The sequence below is a fragment of the Manacus candei genome, unplaced genomic scaffold (genome assembly GCF_025592945.1).
Source record: "Manacus candei isolate 608988 ecotype Guabito, Panama unplaced genomic scaffold, ASM2559294v1 h1tg000086l, whole genome shotgun sequence".
Lineage (NCBI taxonomy): Eukaryota > Metazoa > Chordata > Aves > Passeriformes > Pipridae > Manacus > Manacus candei.
This window is the reverse complement of record NW_026138134.1, coordinates 7,517,817-7,534,877: the sequence shown is the minus strand read 5'-3', so window position 1 is coordinate 7,534,877 and position 17,061 is coordinate 7,517,817. Positions and strand designations below refer to the sequence as shown.

The window sequence follows — 17,061 nt, the reverse complement described above, 5'->3', positions numbered from 1 at the left end:
CCTCACGACCCCCAGCCAGCTCCTTTGACAGTACTTTATTTGATTAGACTCAGTATTCTCTGTGTACACTGGAATGTGCTCTATTCCCTAGGCCAGGATCATATGGGGTTACAAAAAGGGGAGATCTCAGCTCGGTTTAAATATCACCCTCCAACGAATGTAAGAAAAAAAAAGCTCCTCGGATGCTTGAACTAGCCTCGACTCCATTTTAAAAATCATTCAGACAAGCAGCTCTGGAACAGGACCAGGTTACTGGGATTCATTGCCTACTTTGCTAGGGAGGAGAGTTTGCCCTCCCAGGACAGGACCAGGGTTGATTTCTCTCTCAAGTGCTGCCAGCAGAGGAGAGACCACGGACTTCTTTGGCAGAGGACCCCAGGGGCCCATGACAGGCTGGCTGTCTCTCACAGAGCACAGTACATGCACTTCTAGGGCCTTTGCCTTCCACACTCAGGCCCTCCGGCCAGAGGTGAGGTGTGCCTGGGGGCAGGTGACACTTGTGACAGGCCCCAGCCACACAGGTGAGATGAGTTGTGAGGGGAGCACAGGTTTGTGAGATGAGGCAAATAATGCTGGTGAGGCAGTGGGGAGAGGAACAGCTCAGATCAGCCCCCATGTTTCCTGGAAAACAGCATTTCCTTCTCCCCCCCTGCCAGCGCTGAACAAACACTGGTTTGGGACATGTTCTGACCAGCAGGCAGAGTTACCCGGGTTCAGCTCCTTTCACCCAGGCAGAAAAAGCCTTCTGCCTCCCCAGATACCAAAAGGGCCTTGCAAAGGACATGCAGCTGGTTCTAACCTAACTAAACCTCCTCCAAAGCCTGGCCCAAGAGCAGCTGTGGCAGACAGCGAGGACACAGTCCCCTATAGAAGCTCTCCCCCTGCAGCAGGAGCCAGAGCACCTGGAGCTGAGCCATCGCAGCACAGCAGGGCTCAAGGAACGGCAGTAACCTTGTGGGGCAAAAGGACCAAAGCCCCTGGTCCCTCTTACCCACCCTGTGCCCCTGCTACGATCCCCCCACCTCTGAGGCCAAGGGCAACTTGCTCAGCTTCCACCAGATGGAAGGGTCCGGAGCAGCAGGCGGCCCCACACACGTTCTCTCAGTGCCTGCTTTCCTCAGTGAGAGCTGGAGGACGAGGAGAAATCAAAATGTAAGCACCAACAACGGAACAGCATGTGACGCTTTGGGAGGGTAGGGAACGATGTCTGGTCGGCTCTGGGGCTGAGCTCCGGGCGTCGCCAGGGGAGGAGGGAACACATCAAAGTCAGGCTCTCTGCGGAGATCTTGCTTTTCTGCCGGCCGGTAAAAATCTGCCAAAGAAATTTGTGGCCTTTCCCCCCACGAGCACGTCAATTCTCTTCCAAAAATGTCTGTGACCCAGGAACGCTGCAGATGGCAGACGGAGCCACATGTCCTAGCAGAGGGGGCTGCGGCGTTCCCAACATTCAGAATAAACGTCGGTCTCTTTTTTTTTGTTTTAATTTAAAAAATTTCTTCCTTTGCACTTCCCCACGTCTAGCATTACAGGATTTCGTACTTGTCCACCAGGAAGGTGGTTTCAGTGGAAAACCTTACAGGGCTGTTCCCGTCTACCTGGGTCACTTTGGTAACCTGTGGAGACAACAGGCAGTGTTAGCTCAGCATCGAACCCCGCTCCCCACCACAGTGATGCTGTGTTTCCCAAAGCTGGAATGGTCATGAGGGGAGAACTGACCCGGCACCTTTGAACCACAACTCAGCCCTGAAACAAAGATCTTTGTTCCCAGGAAACCTGAAAGAGTGATCTTCTGTGGTAACTGTGTCTCCACTGAGGAGTGAAACGGCAGCTGCTGGCTACACTTCAGTGGGGGCAGACAGTCATATGCTGAGCAGTGTTTTGGCTCCAAGGCTGATGGATTCTCTAATGAACTCTGAGGGGAATTAATGATTCCTCAGAGGCATGAAGGCACAACTGAAACTGCAGGCAAGCTCTGGGAGGTGTCAGCTGCCAGTGCTGTCTGCTGGCACTCCCAAATCCAGTTATCTCAGTAGCAAGTAAATGTCAACCCCTCAGCCAGGGCCAGTGGGACAGCAATGCCTCGCTGCAGCATGGCCAGTGTCAGTCAGACAGGGACTGAGGCAAGAGTGACATCACACCTGTGGAGCACCGGCAGTGACCATACCTGTATGTTGCAATAGTTCTTTTTGGAAACGAAGGCGACTTGCACCGGGAAGAAGTCGTTTGGCTGCCCTGCTATGCTGAACTCCAGGCTGCCACTCTTGTTTTTGGCATCTATCACTGGCAGGCACCACTCGAGGAGGTTTCTCCGGCTGTCGTGGCGATACTCGCCATCAATCTCCCCAATCACTGGGGTGCCGACACCAGACCTAGAGCAGGCAACGAGAAGTGAAAATAACTTCCCTGCATGGAGCTAAGAAAGTGCCTGTCAGCTTGACCAGATCCACAAACCAGGGAGGAGAAGGAGGTGGACTTGTTAGTGCTGCTCGGACAAGGAATGTTACTTACGGCAAGGGGATGGTGATGATCACATCATTCAGCTCTAGGCTCTCCTCTTGCAACTCATATTCAATGTTGACATCACAACTGTTCCCGCTCTCTGAGGGCCAGCAGTTAACTGTGGGTACAGAGACAGTGTGTGAACCACACAGGCCTTCCACATGAAGTAGGCTTTCACTTCGAAATGCCCAGCCAAGTCATCCCCTAGAAATTCTGACTTTGAGGGCAGGCACTATCCACTGGATACATACAGGATCTCCAATGTCTCACACTGTGCCATGCTCCAGGCAGCCCAGCTGCCGCAAGGTGGATACAAACAAGCAGCCCACAGACAAACATCAGCCTCTTCCACCCGAGCTCCCAGACTCGCACTCACTCGTCAATGGAATGAAAGACTCTTCCGTGGTCTGCAACCTCCACTTCAGCACGCCCACGTCGCTGTTAATAGGGAATGACTTCTCTGGGTTCTTCAAACCAATCTGTGACTCTGTAGTGAAGAGCTTTTTGTCCACATTTGGGTGAGTCTGAAAGAAGAACACATGTCCAGGCTGTAGGTAGGCCCAAGGACAGAACTGTAGGTAATGCAGGTTCTACCAGGACAGGCCTACACAGAGTGTTTTTCTTGACAAAACACACATCAGGCTTGCTCCTGGCTCAGAAGTCCATCTGGAGCACACCTGCTTATCAACTTGGGATTCCTTCCAGGAAATGCTGATCTGACAAGAAGGATCCACACCACTGCCATTCTTACGTGTCACTGCACCAGAGACTCTAGCAATACATGCCCTGGACTGGTACTTACAAAACAACTTAACTCCTCAAATCCTAAAGAACATACTGAAGGTCCACAGCACACATTTCTCTTGAAGAAAAATCAACCTAGTGCTGCTGGGAAAAACAGTATGAAACCACACTACTATGACCTCCCTCAGCAACCTTAACGCACGTATGTGTCAGGAGCCAAACTCCATTTAAACACACGCTTCCCAACTGTGAGCACGAGCAGCTTTTTGGAAGCAGAGGCTTTCTGCAAATCACTGTTAAGTTCCACTAGAAAAACAGGAGTCAGCACAGGGTTTGGCCTCATCTTCCACTCAAAGCACTGTTAGACACTCGCTCATGGGATGTGCTGGAAGTGGATTTGCAGTCAGTGATGTAGGGATAAGCCCCTGGCAAGGGGTGAGCCAGAGTGTGTCAAAGCAACACCACCTCCAGGGATCAATATGGTCATACAGAAAAAGGGAAGGACAAATCTCCCAAGAACCTTCTGAGCTGCTACTATTGACTGTGATCAAGTGCTCCAGGAATCATCCCAGGTACAGCAGTGACAGGACAAGCAACCTCAGGAAGAAATGGCTCCAGAGAGAATAAATTCATTCCCCATTGGCACAGAAGTTTGTTCACCTACTCCCAGTCCACAGCTGCAACTGACATCACACAAACAGGCACCAAGCAACACACTAGGCTGCTGCAAAGTCCAAGTGAGGTCACCCAGCATGCCAATGTGCACTGCTGGGCAGATAAGGCTCCAATGACAGGATGGCGAGCACCGAGACTGCATTTCTCTAGTGAACTTCAATCCTTTGAGCATGACTGGCCCTGCACTGAGTACTCCCATTTCCAATGCATTTGCTGAGAAAGCTTGGATGAGAATACAGGACAGTAACATGCTCAAATATTTCCAATTTTTTTTTCCCCTGGAAAACAACAAAAGCACGTTCAACAGCAGAGGATTCCAGATAGGCTTTACCTGCAGCTGCACTCCCCTCTTGTCTTCGTTTTCTACATGCAGGCGAATCCGTGCAAACTTTTCATCGGAGATGTGCAGCATGATCATGCCATGCAGCTCCATGTTCTGCAACCCTCCGTCGCGGCCGCAAGTCAAGGAGATTTTCTCCTCTATTTTCATGTGCACACTAGACAGACAGAGAAAAAGCTCAAGTCCTACACTCATCTCCCAGGCAGCAGAGAGATCAGTGCTCAGGAAGGACAGGCTGTGCGTACTGAGCAAGAGCTCCTGAACAGAACAGCATGGCCAGCACCATGGGGGCTAATGCTGCTCCGGCAGGTGAATCCAGGGATACGGGTCTGCAAGGGATGGGACCCCAGTTAAACGGCACTGATGCAGCATCTCGACATGGTGGTCACTCAAATCCCCTCTGCCAGGCCACAGCACTCCAGGCACTAAAAGGTTCTGAACTGCTGCATGTAAAATGAAGCGTGAATGCCTCCATCCTGAGTGGCAATGAGGCAGGGAAACAGGGAAAACAGCGGCTATTTGAAGGCAAAAGGCACAGAAAATTCCCAACCTCAGCTCAGCAATGGATGGACATCCCATTTTAGTTAGGAAGATGCCTAACCAAACTAGCTATTTACTTTCTTGCTGCCATACTTTCCCAGATTTTGCCCACCAACTGTTATAGTTACAAGGTAAGGGAGCACAGGAAAAAGCCTAAAAGGAACAGGAAGGCTCTCTCCCAGGGCCACACACAGGGAGAGCTGTGAGGAGACCACTTCCAAAGCAAGGGCAGCACTCACCTCTCCATGTTAACAGGAGGAGCGAGAACTTTGGCTGCTTCCACAGAGCGCTTGCCTACGGAAGTCATGATATTTTCTCCTTCTGATTTCAGCTTGTCCACAAAGTTGTCCACCTCCTTCCCCTTAGCGCCGAGCTTCAAGGCTTTACTGGGACCTGAAGGTCTAAACAGAGGTCAAGTCAGCTCACTGCAACAGGTTCCTCCTTCCTGGTTATCTTTAAGTACTATAACTTGACTATCCCAACACCACACCATTCACTTTGGCACCCTTTATTGGAGACAACACGCACAGCACTATTGTCTTACGTGTCAGGTGCTAAGCTATAATTTAGATCTGGATTCTGTTCTGTGTATTACCAGGAGTTGGGACCTCTTTTTCTCACACAAAATGGGAAGCTCATTGCTCATCCAAGATTCCAGGGAGACTACAAAGGGTGTTACTATGGTATATGGCACAAATGCTCCTCAATAGTTACACAGATGAGGAACCTACGTTAGAACTTCTCTTTGGGCACATAGTTTGAGCCACCGCTGGCTCCAGAGAACATTTGCCACCTGCTGTCCCCCTACCTGGCTGGTGCTGGTGCCACTTTGGGCTTCTCGGTCTCAATGATGGTCTCTGTGATCATTGCTGCCGTCGTGCCCCCAGACACGGCCGAGCTGCCGAAGCCCCCAAACCCGGGTGCCTTCTTGCCGTGTCTCTCCGCATCCCTCCTGGCCTGCTGCAGCTCCTTCGCTTTACGACGCATCTCAGCTTTTGCTTCGCGTTCCTGCGTCTGAAAGAAGAGACAGGAGACTGATGGAGCTTTGCAACCTCAACTTCAGCCTGCACAGGAACTAAATGCAGTTGCCCACAAACCCCTTGCCAACAAAAACAAAACAAGATACAGGTTTAGACAGATACAGAATACAAGTTTACAGAAAAGCTAAATAACTGCATGGCCCTACCAAAGTGGAAGAACACCTCTGTATAGCAAAAGCAGCATTTCCCAGACATGGCACCTTGTGCCAAGCTCGCAGGTGTCCGTGCTCACCTCTCGGACTGCCCGGAACACCTTTTCCTCATGCGAGTCCATCTCAGTGAAGGTCCGAATTTGTGCCAGATTTACGTTCTCGCGGTAGCCCAGGGCGACGATTTCATCAAATGCAAAGATCAGGTCAAAGCAGTGTTCAGAGATCTCATTCTCCTCCAGAGCTCGACAGTATTCAGGGATCTAGTAGGAGAACACATTTTAAAGGAGTACCCACAGAGACTACTGTGTAAACACTTTCCTTCTACCATCCCAGAGGTCACAGCTTTGCTGACCCTCCCAACCCCAGTGCACTCTTCCGCTGCTGCAGGTACCATTAAGCTGTTGATAAACAAGATGAAGTTTTGCCATTATTAGTTTTTCCACACTAAAATCCTTATAGAACCTCTCAGCTTCCTTGTAACACTAACTCAGAGGAGCCCAACTGCATGCTAGGGCCAGCAGATTTCCTGAAAATAGTTTGATTGTATGAAGACACGAATTTGCTTCTTCAGGATCCCTGCAAAGCAACCTGCACTTGTAACATCATGTTACTTTTTGAAGTAATATGAGCCTTAGGCTAATTTATGCTAAATTACGATCAGCACTTTGGTCTCATCAACTGAACTACAACTGAGGATTTCTTATGGTAAGTTCAAAACTACCAACAAAACTTCAGAGCTTTCTTCCTAGTCAGGAAGGGAAGCTCTGTAACACCACGCTGCCAGGTAGAGGCAGGCAGTGCTCCAGCACCAGCTCAGAAACAGGTGCCCCACAACGGCGCTGTTCCAGGCTACAGCCACATCACCGAGTGACAGATCCTTACCACTCTAGAGAACAGCCGGAGTGTTTCCAGGTCTTCCAGGATGTTGCTGTTCTTGGTCGTGATCAGCACCATGTAGAGCTTCTCCATGGGCTGGTAGACGTACCGCACGCTCTCTGTCTCCACGAACGTGTGCTGCTTGCCCGTGTTCATCAGCTTTGGGAACGCCGCCAGCAGCCCCTCGATGCGGGTGCGGGTCATCTCCACGAACTGCCGGGACACGATGGCCTTCCCCGCCTTCGTGCATACGGCGGCTGCCAACAGCACCTGGGCGAGCGGAGCGGGTGAGCCTGGCCCACAGAAAGGATCACTTCCCACCACACCTTACCTGCATGCACTCAGAATGTGATTTTATGTCTTTTTCTGTGACCGGGAACTGAATTATGGCCAAGAGCAGAGACACCTCTGTTTTTCTCTCTCTCTCTCTCCCCATTCCATGTTCTGTCCCTACATTAACCTCAGAGCTCTCCCTGCTTCTGTCAGGCAAATGAACCCGTTCCTGATTCCACACACACACAGGTGTAACAACCCGCAGGAGCGTCAGGGGAGGCTCCAGGAGATGGACTTTTCCATCAGGCTGCCTCAGCTTACTACACACAGGAACGCTGTGAAATGTGACATCTCTCCCAGTGCCACACGCACAGCACAGCCAGGCTGATGTAGCCCTGGTTATCACCACAGGCCTCAGGTGCCTCCCGGGCAGCTCGCAAGCGTTATCACTCGCCAGCTGCACTTTGTCTTCCTTCTTCTCTCTATCTGCCCAGACTTCCTCCCGACATTTCCCTCTCACAGATCAGTTTCTTAATTACCTTTGTCAGAATAACGCTGTTTTGTACTTCAGAGCTTTTAAATCCCCAAACGGACAGAAAGTACCCGAAACCCTCCAACACGGCATCACTGGTCCTTGCCGCAGGCGGAGCCGTGCGCGGGGGGTCTGTGCTGATCCCCACACCGCTGCCACGGGGAAAAGGAGCCGGAGCAGCCCCGCGAGAGACAGAGCTCTCAGGGCCACAGCGCAGGGCAGGCGGGCACCGCCCGCCCGGCTACACCTGAGACCCCGAACGTGAAGCAGCCGGCTCAGGAGGCACCGCGGCTCCGAGACAGCAGGGGCGAGCTGCCGCGGCCCCGCCGGACCGGGCGGCAGCGCCGCGCTCCGTCCCGCCAGGCCGCGGACTCCAGCGTCGGCCTGCGCGAGGGCCCGGCGGGCCCGGGGGCTGCCCCAGAGACTGCCGCGAGCCCCACGCCACCCGCGGCGGGCGGGCCCGGCCCTTCTCTTACCATGGCGGCGGCGGCGGCGGCGGCAGCGGGAGCGGGAGCGGCGCTCGGTCCGTCCGGTCCCCGGGCGGCCCCGCAAGATGGCGGCGTCGCGCCACGTCCGCACCCGGAAATGTCGTCACGGGGGGGGCGGGGCAGTGGCTCCTCCCCGCCGCCAGGGGGCGCGCGCGCCCCAGGGCCGCTCTGGCCAGCCGGAGGGGTAGGGTTGCCATGGCGACGGCAGCGGCGCGGAGGGACACGGGGAGGGCGGAGGTGGGACACGGGGGGACACAGGGGGACACGGGGGGACACGGGGGGCGGTGGATGTGGGCCCTGGGCCGCCCTGCCCCTGACTTTGCCTTTCGGCGTAGCCCCGCCCGGTGGAGAACCAGCTGTACGACGAGAGCCTGGAGCTGCCCGAGGCCGAGCCCGGGGCCCGCTCGCCACGGGCGGGGGGCGCGGGCCGCCCGCGGGGCTCCCGCCGGCCCACGGTGTCCGGCGGCGCCGCCGAGCGCAGGAGCGGCGAGCGGGGCGGCAGCGGGAAGGTACGAGCGGGGCGGGCGGGGGGACGGCCCGGCGACACCCGGGGACACCCGGTGAGAACGTGGTTCTCTCGCCCAGGAGGAGGCAGTGGCCCACCCCGCCGCCCTCAGCGAGGACGACGACGAGGACGATGAGGACTCGGAGGAGGATTCGTCGGAGAGCGACTCGGAGGATGACTCGGAGGAGCAGGGGGCTGCGCTGGAGGGGTGAGCGGCATTACCGGCTGGACGAGCTGGGGCCGGGGCTGGTGGGGGCCGTACGGGACTCTCTGCTGATCCCCGGATCCCTAATCCCGCGAGGGTGAGCAGGATCATGGGCATCGAGACAGGCAGTTCGTCCCCAGTGCTCCAGGGCGTCCCCAGTGCTCCAGGGCGATGGTTCCTCCAGGTGATGAACCAGCCCCAGGTGCTGTGCCCAGGAGAGGCAGGGCTGGAACAACCCAAGGTGTCAGCCAGCCTTGGAAAGGACCATCTCAAACACGTCACTCAGCTCCTGATAATCCTCCTCTTTTTCTAACGTTTTCAGCTCCAAAGCCATTGCTGACCATGTCACTGCTGTCCCAATGTCTGCCTTTGTGCAGAGCACTTAGCCCCTTTCTGGCAACTCTTTGTGGAGCTATATGATCACAACTATCCCTCACTCAAGTACTTTTCTTGGCCAGCAGGTCCAAGGCAAAACAGGGCCCTGTAGAACCTGCCACACATTAATCTTTGCCCATGACTCTCTTCTTTTCTTTAGTGACTTCAATCCAGCAGATTTTGACTACCTGCAAGTGTCTTCTGAAATCAAAGACCTCTTTGAATACATCAAGAGGTGAGTGGAAGGGTTTTGGCCTGCTCTTGGCTCTCTTTTGTATCAATTACTGCAGCACAGTTCCTGGTCACAGATGCTGTGGTGGTGTTTTTTTGCAGGTACACTCCCAAAACAGTAGAGATTGAGCACAAGCTGCAGCCTTTTATTCCAGACTTTATTCCTGCTGTTGGGGATATTGATGCATTCCTAAAGGTACAGTTTCTTCAGGTTCCTGTCCTGGCCCTGCCCCATGGGGCAGTGGGCATGGCAGGGTCTGTTGCTGTGCTCTCGCTCTGGGACATAATAGGCAGAGACCTGGAAAGGTACACCCGGTGGTTTGGTCACCTCTCACACAGCACTTAGGTGACTTGGGGTAAGGGCTGGGTTTTCCCTTCTCCAACACCACGTGCTGTTCGGGCAGCACTGTGCTGAGTACACGCATCCGAGGGAGCTCATGGAAAGGCTCTGTACAAACCTGCCCTGGACTCCACAGAGAGGGCTCTGTTCTCCTGCAGGTTCCCCGTCCTGACTGGAAGCCTGACAACCTTGGCCTGCTGGTCCTGGATGAGCCCTCAACCAAGCAGTCAGATCCCACCGTGCTCTCTCTTTGGCTGACAGAGAACTCCAAGCAGCACAGCATCACAGTGAGTCAGGGAGAGGGAGGGTGCACTTGCTGCACACTGCTTGGAGTGAAACCATGGCATTTTACTCTTACTTTTGTCTCTGTGACTCCAGTGTTGCGGTACAACTAAGAACTTGACTGTAAAAGTAGCAAAAATGAACCTTTTGCTTTAATCCATAGCTTTAAACTGCAACCAAAATGCAAATTTTGGTACAGACTTTGAGTCTGTTCCCTTCGGGTGATGCTTTATTTCCTTTTTGGTTGTCCATACCTGGTTTTAGTTGGCATTTTGCCTGCAGAAATCCATAGATAAAGTGCAGCTGGGAAAGAGAGAAGCCCTGGTTCATCAGGAGCAAACACAGGGTTCCCAAAAAGCCTCAAAACACCACAAAACACTTCCAGGTTTATATTTGTGTTTTTAGCAGCAGATAAAAGTGAAGAGTTTGGAGAATGCAGAGAAGAACCCCAAAGCCATTGACAGCTGGATTGAAAGTATCAGTGAACTGCACCGCTGCAAACCTCCTGCCACAGTCCATTACTCCAGGTGATCCCTGACGTCAGCTCACCGCAGTCTGGCAGTGGAAGGTTGTGTGTGATCCTAAAGTTTGTTTTTCTCTTCCCTGGCAGGCCAATGCCTGACATTGAGACTCTGATGCAGGAATGGTCACCGGAATTTGAGGAGCTCTTGGGAAAGGTATGTTGTCTGAGTGATCAGTAATTAGCTCAACGCATGGACTTAGAAACCATCTGCCGTGAAAGCCAGGTGCCTGCTCCATCCCACAGCTCAGCCCGCTCAGATTTGTTCCTCCTCACCACTTCCCCCTTGCCAGAAGTCGGAGAGCAGCCCAATGCTGGAATTCCCAGCTGCTGCCCCAGTGGCCTGCTTGTGCTCCCGGGCTCCTGCAATCCAGGAGCAGAGCTGATGGCCCCATCTGTTCCAGGTGAGCCTCCCGACCGCGGAGATGAGCTGTGACCTCGCTGAATACATCGACATGATCTGCGGTGAGCTGGGGAGGCTGTGCTGGGGACACAACTTGCTGCTGGCCTGGTGCTCTCACTGAAAGCCAGAGGGCTTTAGCTGGAGGCTGCTGCCTCAGTGGGAAATGGCTCTTGTACTGCAGGGGACTGCAGTCTTTGGTGCACAGAAGCCCAAGGGATGGTGGGCAGTGGGGAGCTCAGCTCTTCCTGACGAGCGTGCAAGCCCAGGTGCCCTCACACGCTACTGCTCTTGCCCATAGCCATTCTGGACATCCCCGTGTACAAGAGCCGGATCCAGCCTCTGCATGTCCTCTTCTCCCTCTTCTCGGAGTTCAAGAACTCGCAGGTAGGCAGCTCCAGCCAGGTGCTGCTCACCCAGCTGGCAGCATTGCCCAGGTCCTCTTTGGCTTTCTGGAGCAGTGGGTGTGTGCAAAGGGCTGGTGGGCCCTGGGAACATATTTCAGCTGCTCCTGTCCCTGGTGCCTCTGCCTGACACAGGGAGCTCGGCTGCGCTGCCGAGCTGGGGCACCACATTGTTCAACAGGCCAGCACGAGCCAGAGCATGTTTCCTGGGGCACTGCTGAGCACACAGCTCACACACAGCTGATGTGGCCAGTGTGTTCAGATGCATGTACTCTGAGCAACAGGAGTCGGATATTTGCATGAGCACATTCTTTTCCCTGCAGCACTTCAAGCCCCTGGCTGATGGGCAGAAAGGCAGGAGCCCACCATCCAACCCACCCTCACAAGCGGCAGAGGCAGAGGTGGTGAGCTTTACCTGAAGCTTCACATTAAACCCTCATCTCCTGGATCACTGTCTGCTGCTGCACACTAAGGTGTGCCCAGAGCAGGCTGTGAAATGTCACACAGCACATCAAAAGCCTCCTTGGTCTTGGAGACATTGCTAGGCTGTTCTGTGTTTGGAGAGTAGGACTTGACTCATCATTTTTGTTGCAGAAGCTGCCTAATGGCTGTTTTTGACTTGTTCCCAAGGAGTTCAGCATTAAACCAGCCTTTCAAAGTGTCAGGCTCCCTGTGCTGTAGGTGCTGCAGAGCAGAGGTTTCTTGAGCACAAGCTACAAGGTTGGAGCAAACAGGAATAAATTCCACACTCAGACACAACACTCAGATCTGCCCAGGGTGTTCCTAGTCTGACCTGGGGATCTCGAATCTGTCTGCCCCTTATTACTGAGTCCACTTTTCCTGTTCTCAAGCCCTTTATCTCCTGCCAAGGAAAATAACCTGCGCAGCACCACACAGACGCTCGAGTTTAGTTTATTGCTGTTGGAACGACTCTCCCCAGCCCCTGCCCTACTGCCTGCCCACCCATCTGCCACAGCAGAAGGGGCAGGGGCAGAGAGGATCATGCAGCAAGCGAGTCACAAACCTGCTAAAGCAAGGCTGGTGCTTGGCCTTACCCTGGGAGGAATCATAGCACTAGAGCCTGGCTATAAAGAGCTTTGATGCATTTTGATTATAATAGTCTATTGGGAAAGTGAATGGGCTACATAAAAACATGCCTTGGCTGACAGTGCAGCTCCTGAGCCCTGCAGCACACAGTGTAGCACAGAGCCAGAGCTGCTCAGCGCCCACCTCCCAGAACAGCCTCCCTGGCACCGTTGGCTGCCCTGCTCCAGAGGCTGGTACGTACCTGGGGCTGGGCGCCTGGCTCATGGGCACCGTGACTCACAGCCAGATCTCGTCACTGCTTACGCTGGGCACTTTGTAGATGCGCCCAGACATTGGGAGCTGAACAAAACCTGTAGGACAAACAGCTCATTGCCTTTTGGGGCAACCACGGAGCTCAGTATCCCACAGCACAACTTTTGGGGGCCACTTGCCCACCTGTACCTCCTCACCAAGCTTGTTGAGGACAAGGTGATTCTCCAGCCCTGGCAGGGCACTATCTTCTCCCCTGGCACCAGCTCCCACATCCTTGGGGGAAGCTGCAGGGCAGAAAAGGAGCAAAAGCCAAGACATCTATCCCTCACCAAGGCAGCACCTGTGGCCCTATGTGTCTTGCTGCGCTGGTACATTGGGGTTTTACCTCCATTCTCCTGTGCGAGGTCACTGAGGTGCAGGTCAGGCGGCAGGGACTGGGTCTGGCGGGGCAGGCGTGTGCCCTGGGGCTGTGGGTGCTCGGAGCCACTGCAACGGGAGCACCGGCTGGGCGGGCTGCTCCCTCCTGCTCGTCCTGGGCCTGGCACCGGCTTGGGTGAGCGGCACGCCAGGCAGGCAGCACAGGAGCCCAGGCTGAGCAGGGTGGCCAGGGCCAGTGCTGCTCCGACGGCAACACCCAGGAGGGGCAGCTCCACGTGGGCATCCAGCAGACCTGCACAGGCAGTGCAGCCCCCTCAGCACCCCTCCACACAGCTGCTGTGCTGTGCCCACCCCCCCAACAGCTACCTGTGGGTAGGAGTGAGGTGGTGGTGATGCCCACGCTGTTGGCAGCACTGACGGAGAAGTTCCCAGCCACGCTGCTGAGATGGATGTGGAGCGAGTGGTTGGCCAGCCCTGGGTAGTGTGTGGCACCCAGGAGGAGGAACTCGGAGGCATTGGCCATCACGTGCCCATCCTGGTCCACCCAGGTGATGCTGGCAGGTGGGTTGGCTTGCACCAGCACAAAGAGCACCAGGAGGAGGCCAGAACCCTCGACCTCCTGGTAGTGGGCACCTGCCCTCAGGATCTCCGGCTTATCTGGGTAAAAAACAGAAACAGTGAGATGGGCAGGAGGGATGGGGGCAACACAGAGTAGGATTTGTCTCGCCAGGGTCCAGGAGCACTTTCTGCCTCATCTGCATGGGACTGACAAGCTGCTGCTCTGCTATGACTACGATGGGCACAGGTTATGGTGTCCAGCCTCTACCAGGCTGGAGCCCCACACACCCTCCCCATATCCCAGTCTGAAGCAGACCAGTGCTGTGGACCTTACACTGCACGTTGAGGAGGACAGAGGCATTGTAGGTCTCCCCTGAGGCTGGGTCGGTCAGGGAGCAGTTGAGTTGGTGGTCAGAGCGCCGGGCAGTGAGGGTGAGGGTGCTGGCAGTGCCTGCAGCTGAGAGGTTGGCTTCCTGCCTCTGGCCGTTGAGGTACCAGGCCAGTGTGGCACCGGGCACTGGCTGGGGGACCCGGCAGGTGAAGGCACGGCTCTCCCCCTCCCGCAGCGTGCACACTGTCCACGGCTGCCCGTCGATGGTGGGGCCCAGTTCCCCCAGCCCTGCCGGAGAGCCCGCGGCACGTCAGAGCTGCAGCGGGGGTCCTGCTGCCGGAGCTGTACAACGGACCCCACCACAGCCTCACCTGCTGAGGAGAGCGCCGGGAGGCCGAGCAGCAGGAGGGGGACAAGGGCAGACCCCGGCCAGCCCTTTGGACACCCCATGGCATATCAGCCGTGCTCAGCGCTAGGAGAGAGGCAGCTGGAGCAGGGATATGCGGCCGTCCCCGCGTGTTCCAGCAGACAGCAGGGCCGGAGGTTGTGGCCCGGCTGCACCTTACCTGCGGCATCGCTGCTGCTGTGTGTGTCCAGCCCGGTCTGCAGTGCGGCTCTGGGCCCCGGCACGCAGGGCCGTGCATGCGGCGCGGGGGCGGGCCCGGCGCAGCCGCGAGAATCCAATCCCTCCCTCCCTCCGGCCTGGCGCCGCAACTGCCGCCCCCGAGCAGGCCCGCTGCTCACGAGAGCGGCACCCAGGGGGGATAGGGGATGCACCTTCCCGTGCACCCCATCTCCCTTCTTCAACGGAGGGGCCCAGCCTCACACTCACCAGGGCCCCCATCTCAGCGGGGCTGTGCGTGCTCGGGAATCGCGGCACAACGCCCGCAACGCCGCAAGCGGAGCCCAAGTGCCAGGGACAGGAGGAGGTTTATTGGGAGTGGAGCAGAGCAAGACACAAACAGCAAGGCACTTCGGTACTTCCCGTCCCCGGCTATCAGCCAGGAGGAGGAACAGAATCTCTGACACCAGAGATAGACCTTCTACGGCAGCCAGGACCTGCCTGCCTATAGGCCACCTCGGGAGCATGGCTCTACCTGGCCTACTCACTCAGTCCCAGTGCCATTGGGGTTGCGCAGCCGCCCCAGCATCTCACAGAGCATCTGGTTGCAGAGCGCCGAGTAGGGGTTCAGCAGCACCAGCTGCCGCCGGGCAAAGGCGCTGCCCAGGCGTGCCGCGCACTCGAAATCCTGCCGAGCGTCTTCATCCCGCGCCTGCAGCCGGTGGATGAGGCCACGCTGCACGAAGCTCTGGCAGGCGGCCCGGCTGCGCCCACGGCTCAGGCGGATGGCGGTGTCCAGGTCCTGCAGGGCACCTGGTGAGGGGGAGAGGGGCGTTGGTGGGGTATGGGGATACCAGGAGACCACCTGCTCCTGTGCTGCTCACCTGCCACGTCCCCCCGCAGGCGCAGGGCCTGGGCCCGGTTGTTGTAGCCCGAGGCGCGCTCAGGCAGCAGGCGAATGGCCTCGCTGAACCGCTCCAGGGCCGTGCTCACGTCTCCCGACTCAGCCGCAGAAACTCCCTGCAGCTCCAGGTCCCGGACCTGCTCCAGCAACTCCAATGGAAAAGCTTCCACTGTGGCAATGCAAACAGGAGCCCTTGGCTAGGAAGTGGTGGCACTAGGACACCCCGTGGGCTGCAAGCCTTAGTGCCACCCTACACCTCCAGTCCAGGGAGGGAACAGGCACAGGACAGGGTGGTGAGGTCCAGCCTCAGGCAGGAGCTGCTCCCAGCCTGCAGAGCCTCCTTCCCTGCCTGCTGGCTCACCCCATGGGGACCCCGCCACCAATTCCAGTGAGAACCCAGTGCAGTGTCACCTCACCTTCCAACTCGATGTCCTCCTCCTCCTCATCCAACCCTGGGATGTCCCCAAAAGGGGTGCTGGGGTTAAAGATGGTCTGCAGGACAGCCCTGTCGTTCGCCGTGGCCATGGTGCCCTCTGTGCCACTGAGGCCTGTGATGGGGCTCCAGGGGGAGGCTGTGGGTTGGTTAATGTTCACACTGCCAGCCCCACCTCACCCTGCCCCATCCTATTGCAGCCCAGGCGTGAGGCCCCACCACCTGGCCAGTGCCCCCCATGTGCACTGGAGCTGAGGGCTCCTCACCAAACACCCCGTGCAGCCCTCGGTGCTGGCCAGGGGCTCCTGTCCCCAGCGAATTTCCTGAAGGAGAAGCAGCTTCTCAATCCTCAAGAAGAAATGGAGAGCAGCCCTCTGCAGCAATAAACTTGACATGTTTATTAATTAAACTATCACTTAAATAAAAAAAAGTGCATAGAAAATAAACATGTTTAAAAACTCCTTTGTTTTTTTGTATTTTTACAACTATGTACACTTTTTATTTTTACATTCAGTCTTTTGCAGAGCTTTCAGCATTTTTTTAAACTATTAAAGTATTTCCTTCTTCCCTGTGGCAGGGAGTTAACACTGATGTACTTTAGACACGTTTCCTCTTTTTTTTTTAAAAAAAAAACAAAAACAACCAGAAGCTTGGAAGAACACAAGAAAAAAAAACGTTTTGTTATACATGATAAGTTGTCAAGAAATGTATTTCTAGAACATAACCTTGCCTTTGCAGAGCTTTTTTTTTTTTTTTTTAAACAATTATTCACCTACCTGTAGTTACTAAAGAGACTGTAAGTTCAATAAAAGAAACACCACAAGTATAGTTCTCGGCTGATAGACAAAGCTACTGTACCTCGTTAAAAAGATACCAGGAAAGCACAGAGCACATTTTTTCCCTATATGCAGGTGGTACCCCAACATTCATAACCAAAACAAGAGGAAGGAAAGGAAGAAACCAAGTTGTACAAGTACTGACTGTAACAAGAAGGGCCGGGAAAGGCCGAGCCACCCGCTCCCGGCTCCCTGCCCTGGCTGCCAGCGGGAATGCGCAGCAAGGCTTTCCCAGCGCCGTGAGCAACTGTAACACAATCCTTATCTATAGTGTTAAGAGAATTAAAAGCCATGGACCGATACTGAACTAGGCTTCATTACACGGTGCATTACTATATT

At 55.3% G+C, this 17,061-nt stretch overlaps 4 protein-coding genes across 18 annotated transcripts; 1 reads left to right on the top strand and 3 right to left on the bottom strand.

Moving 5' to 3' along the window:
• Positions 1-20: 20 nt before the first annotated feature.
• ARCN1 (archain 1) lies at positions 21-8,242 on the bottom strand. The gene is made up of 10 exons (XM_051812352.1): positions 8,148-8,242; positions 6,873-7,136; positions 6,071-6,250; positions 5,607-5,812; positions 5,038-5,199; positions 4,250-4,415; positions 2,876-3,023; positions 2,509-2,617; positions 2,165-2,369; positions 21-1,613 (listed from the first exon to the last, which is right to left on the bottom strand). Exons 1-10 carry the CDS (start codon positions 8,148-8,150, stop codon positions 1,524-1,526), a joined length of 1,533 nt encoding a protein of 510 aa, XP_051668312.1. The 5' UTR covers positions 8,151-8,242; the 3' UTR covers positions 21-1,523.
• A 69-nt stretch (positions 8,243-8,311) lies between these two features.
• Positions 8,312-12,082, top strand: IFT46 (intraflagellar transport 46). Of its 2 annotated transcripts, XM_051812370.1 has the most exons (11): positions 8,324-8,396; positions 8,495-8,668; positions 8,745-8,872; positions 9,405-9,479; positions 9,578-9,671; positions 9,974-10,102; positions 10,503-10,624; positions 10,708-10,774; positions 11,022-11,082; positions 11,319-11,404; positions 11,745-12,082. In XM_051812370.1, the coding sequence occupies exons 1-11, from the start codon at positions 8,355-8,357 to the stop codon at positions 11,838-11,840; spliced, it is 1,074 nt and encodes a 357-aa protein (XP_051668330.1). In that variant the 5' UTR covers positions 8,324-8,354; the 3' UTR covers positions 11,841-12,082. The 2 variants fall into 2 exon arrangements, with proteins under 2 accessions (XP_051668331.1, XP_051668330.1); XM_051812371.1 differs by lacking the exon at positions 8,495-8,668 and having other exon boundaries at positions 8,312-8,396.
• Positions 11,012-14,534, bottom strand: TMEM25 (transmembrane protein 25). Of its 14 annotated transcripts, none has more exons than XR_007908464.1 (6): positions 14,359-14,534; positions 13,991-14,275; positions 13,465-13,755; positions 12,904-13,390; positions 12,710-12,818; positions 11,012-11,137 (listed from the first exon to the last, which is right to left on the bottom strand). XR_007908464.1 is itself a non-coding variant. In XM_051812366.1 (6 exons), the coding sequence occupies exons 1-6, from the start codon at positions 14,435-14,437 to the stop codon at positions 12,761-12,763; spliced, it is 915 nt and encodes a 304-aa protein (XP_051668326.1). In that variant the 5' UTR covers positions 14,438-14,534; the 3' UTR covers positions 12,318-12,760. The 14 variants fall into 14 exon arrangements, 9 of the variants coding, with proteins under 9 accessions (XP_051668326.1, XP_051668327.1, XP_051668324.1 ...); XR_007908463.1 differs by lacking the exon at positions 11,012-11,137 and adding an exon at positions 12,012-12,134; XR_007908465.1 differs by lacking the exon at positions 11,012-11,137 and adding an exon at positions 12,012-12,134 and having other exon boundaries at positions 12,918-13,390.
• Positions 14,535-14,705: 171 nt separating this feature from the next.
• TTC36 (tetratricopeptide repeat domain 36) lies at positions 14,706-16,039 on the bottom strand. The gene is made up of 3 exons (XM_051812381.1): positions 15,870-16,039; positions 15,434-15,622; positions 14,706-15,362 (listed from the first exon to the last, which is right to left on the bottom strand). The coding sequence occupies exons 1-3, from the start codon at positions 15,976-15,978 to the stop codon at positions 15,094-15,096; spliced, it is 567 nt and encodes a 188-aa protein (XP_051668341.1). The 5' UTR covers positions 15,979-16,039; the 3' UTR covers positions 14,706-15,093.
• Between the last annotated feature and the right edge of the window lie 1,022 nt (positions 16,040-17,061).

Coding starts and splice junctions, on each gene's coding strand:
- ARCN1 (XM_051812352.1), bottom strand. Junction 6,251..6,872: donor TCCGGCTGTTCTCTAGAGTG/GTAAGGATCTGT, acceptor TTCTCCTACTAG/ATCCCTGAATACTGTCGAGC. Junction 4,416..5,037: donor CCTCCTGTTAACATGGAGAG/GTGAGTGCTGCC, acceptor CTGTCTGTCTAG/TGTGCACATGAAAATAGAGG.
- IFT46 (XM_051812370.1), top strand. CDS start 8,355: ATGGCGACGGCAGCGGCGCGGAGGGACACGGGGAGGGCGGAG. Junction 10,103..10,502: donor CCAAGCAGCACAGCATCACA/GTGAGTCAGGGA, acceptor TTGTGTTTTTAG/CAGCAGATAAAAGTGAAGAG. Junction 10,625..10,707: donor GCCACAGTCCATTACTCCAG/GTGATCCCTGAC, acceptor CTTCCCTGGCAG/GCCAATGCCTGACATTGAGA.
- TMEM25 (XM_051812359.1), bottom strand. CDS start 14,437: ATGGGGTGTCCAAAGGGCTGGCCGGGGTCTGCCCTTGTCCCCCTCCTG. Junction 14,276..14,358: donor CCCGGCGCTCTCCTCAGCAG/GTGAGGCTGTGG, acceptor GCTCTCCGGCAG/GGCTGGGGGAACTGGGCCCC. Junction 13,756..13,990: donor TGTCCTCCTCAACGTGCAGT/GTAAGGTCCACA, acceptor TTTTTTACCCAG/ATAAGCCGGAGATCCTGAGG.
- TTC36 (XM_051812381.1), bottom strand. CDS start 15,978: ATGGCCACGGCGAACGACAGGGCTGTCCTGCAGACCATCTTTAACCCC. Junction 15,623..15,869: donor GGAGGACATCGAGTTGGAAG/GTGAGGTGACAC, acceptor GCATTGCCACAG/TGGAAGCTTTTCCATTGGAG. Junction 15,363..15,433: donor CCTGCGGGGGGACGTGGCAG/GTGAGCAGCACA, acceptor CCCCCTCACCAG/GTGCCCTGCAGGACCTGGAC.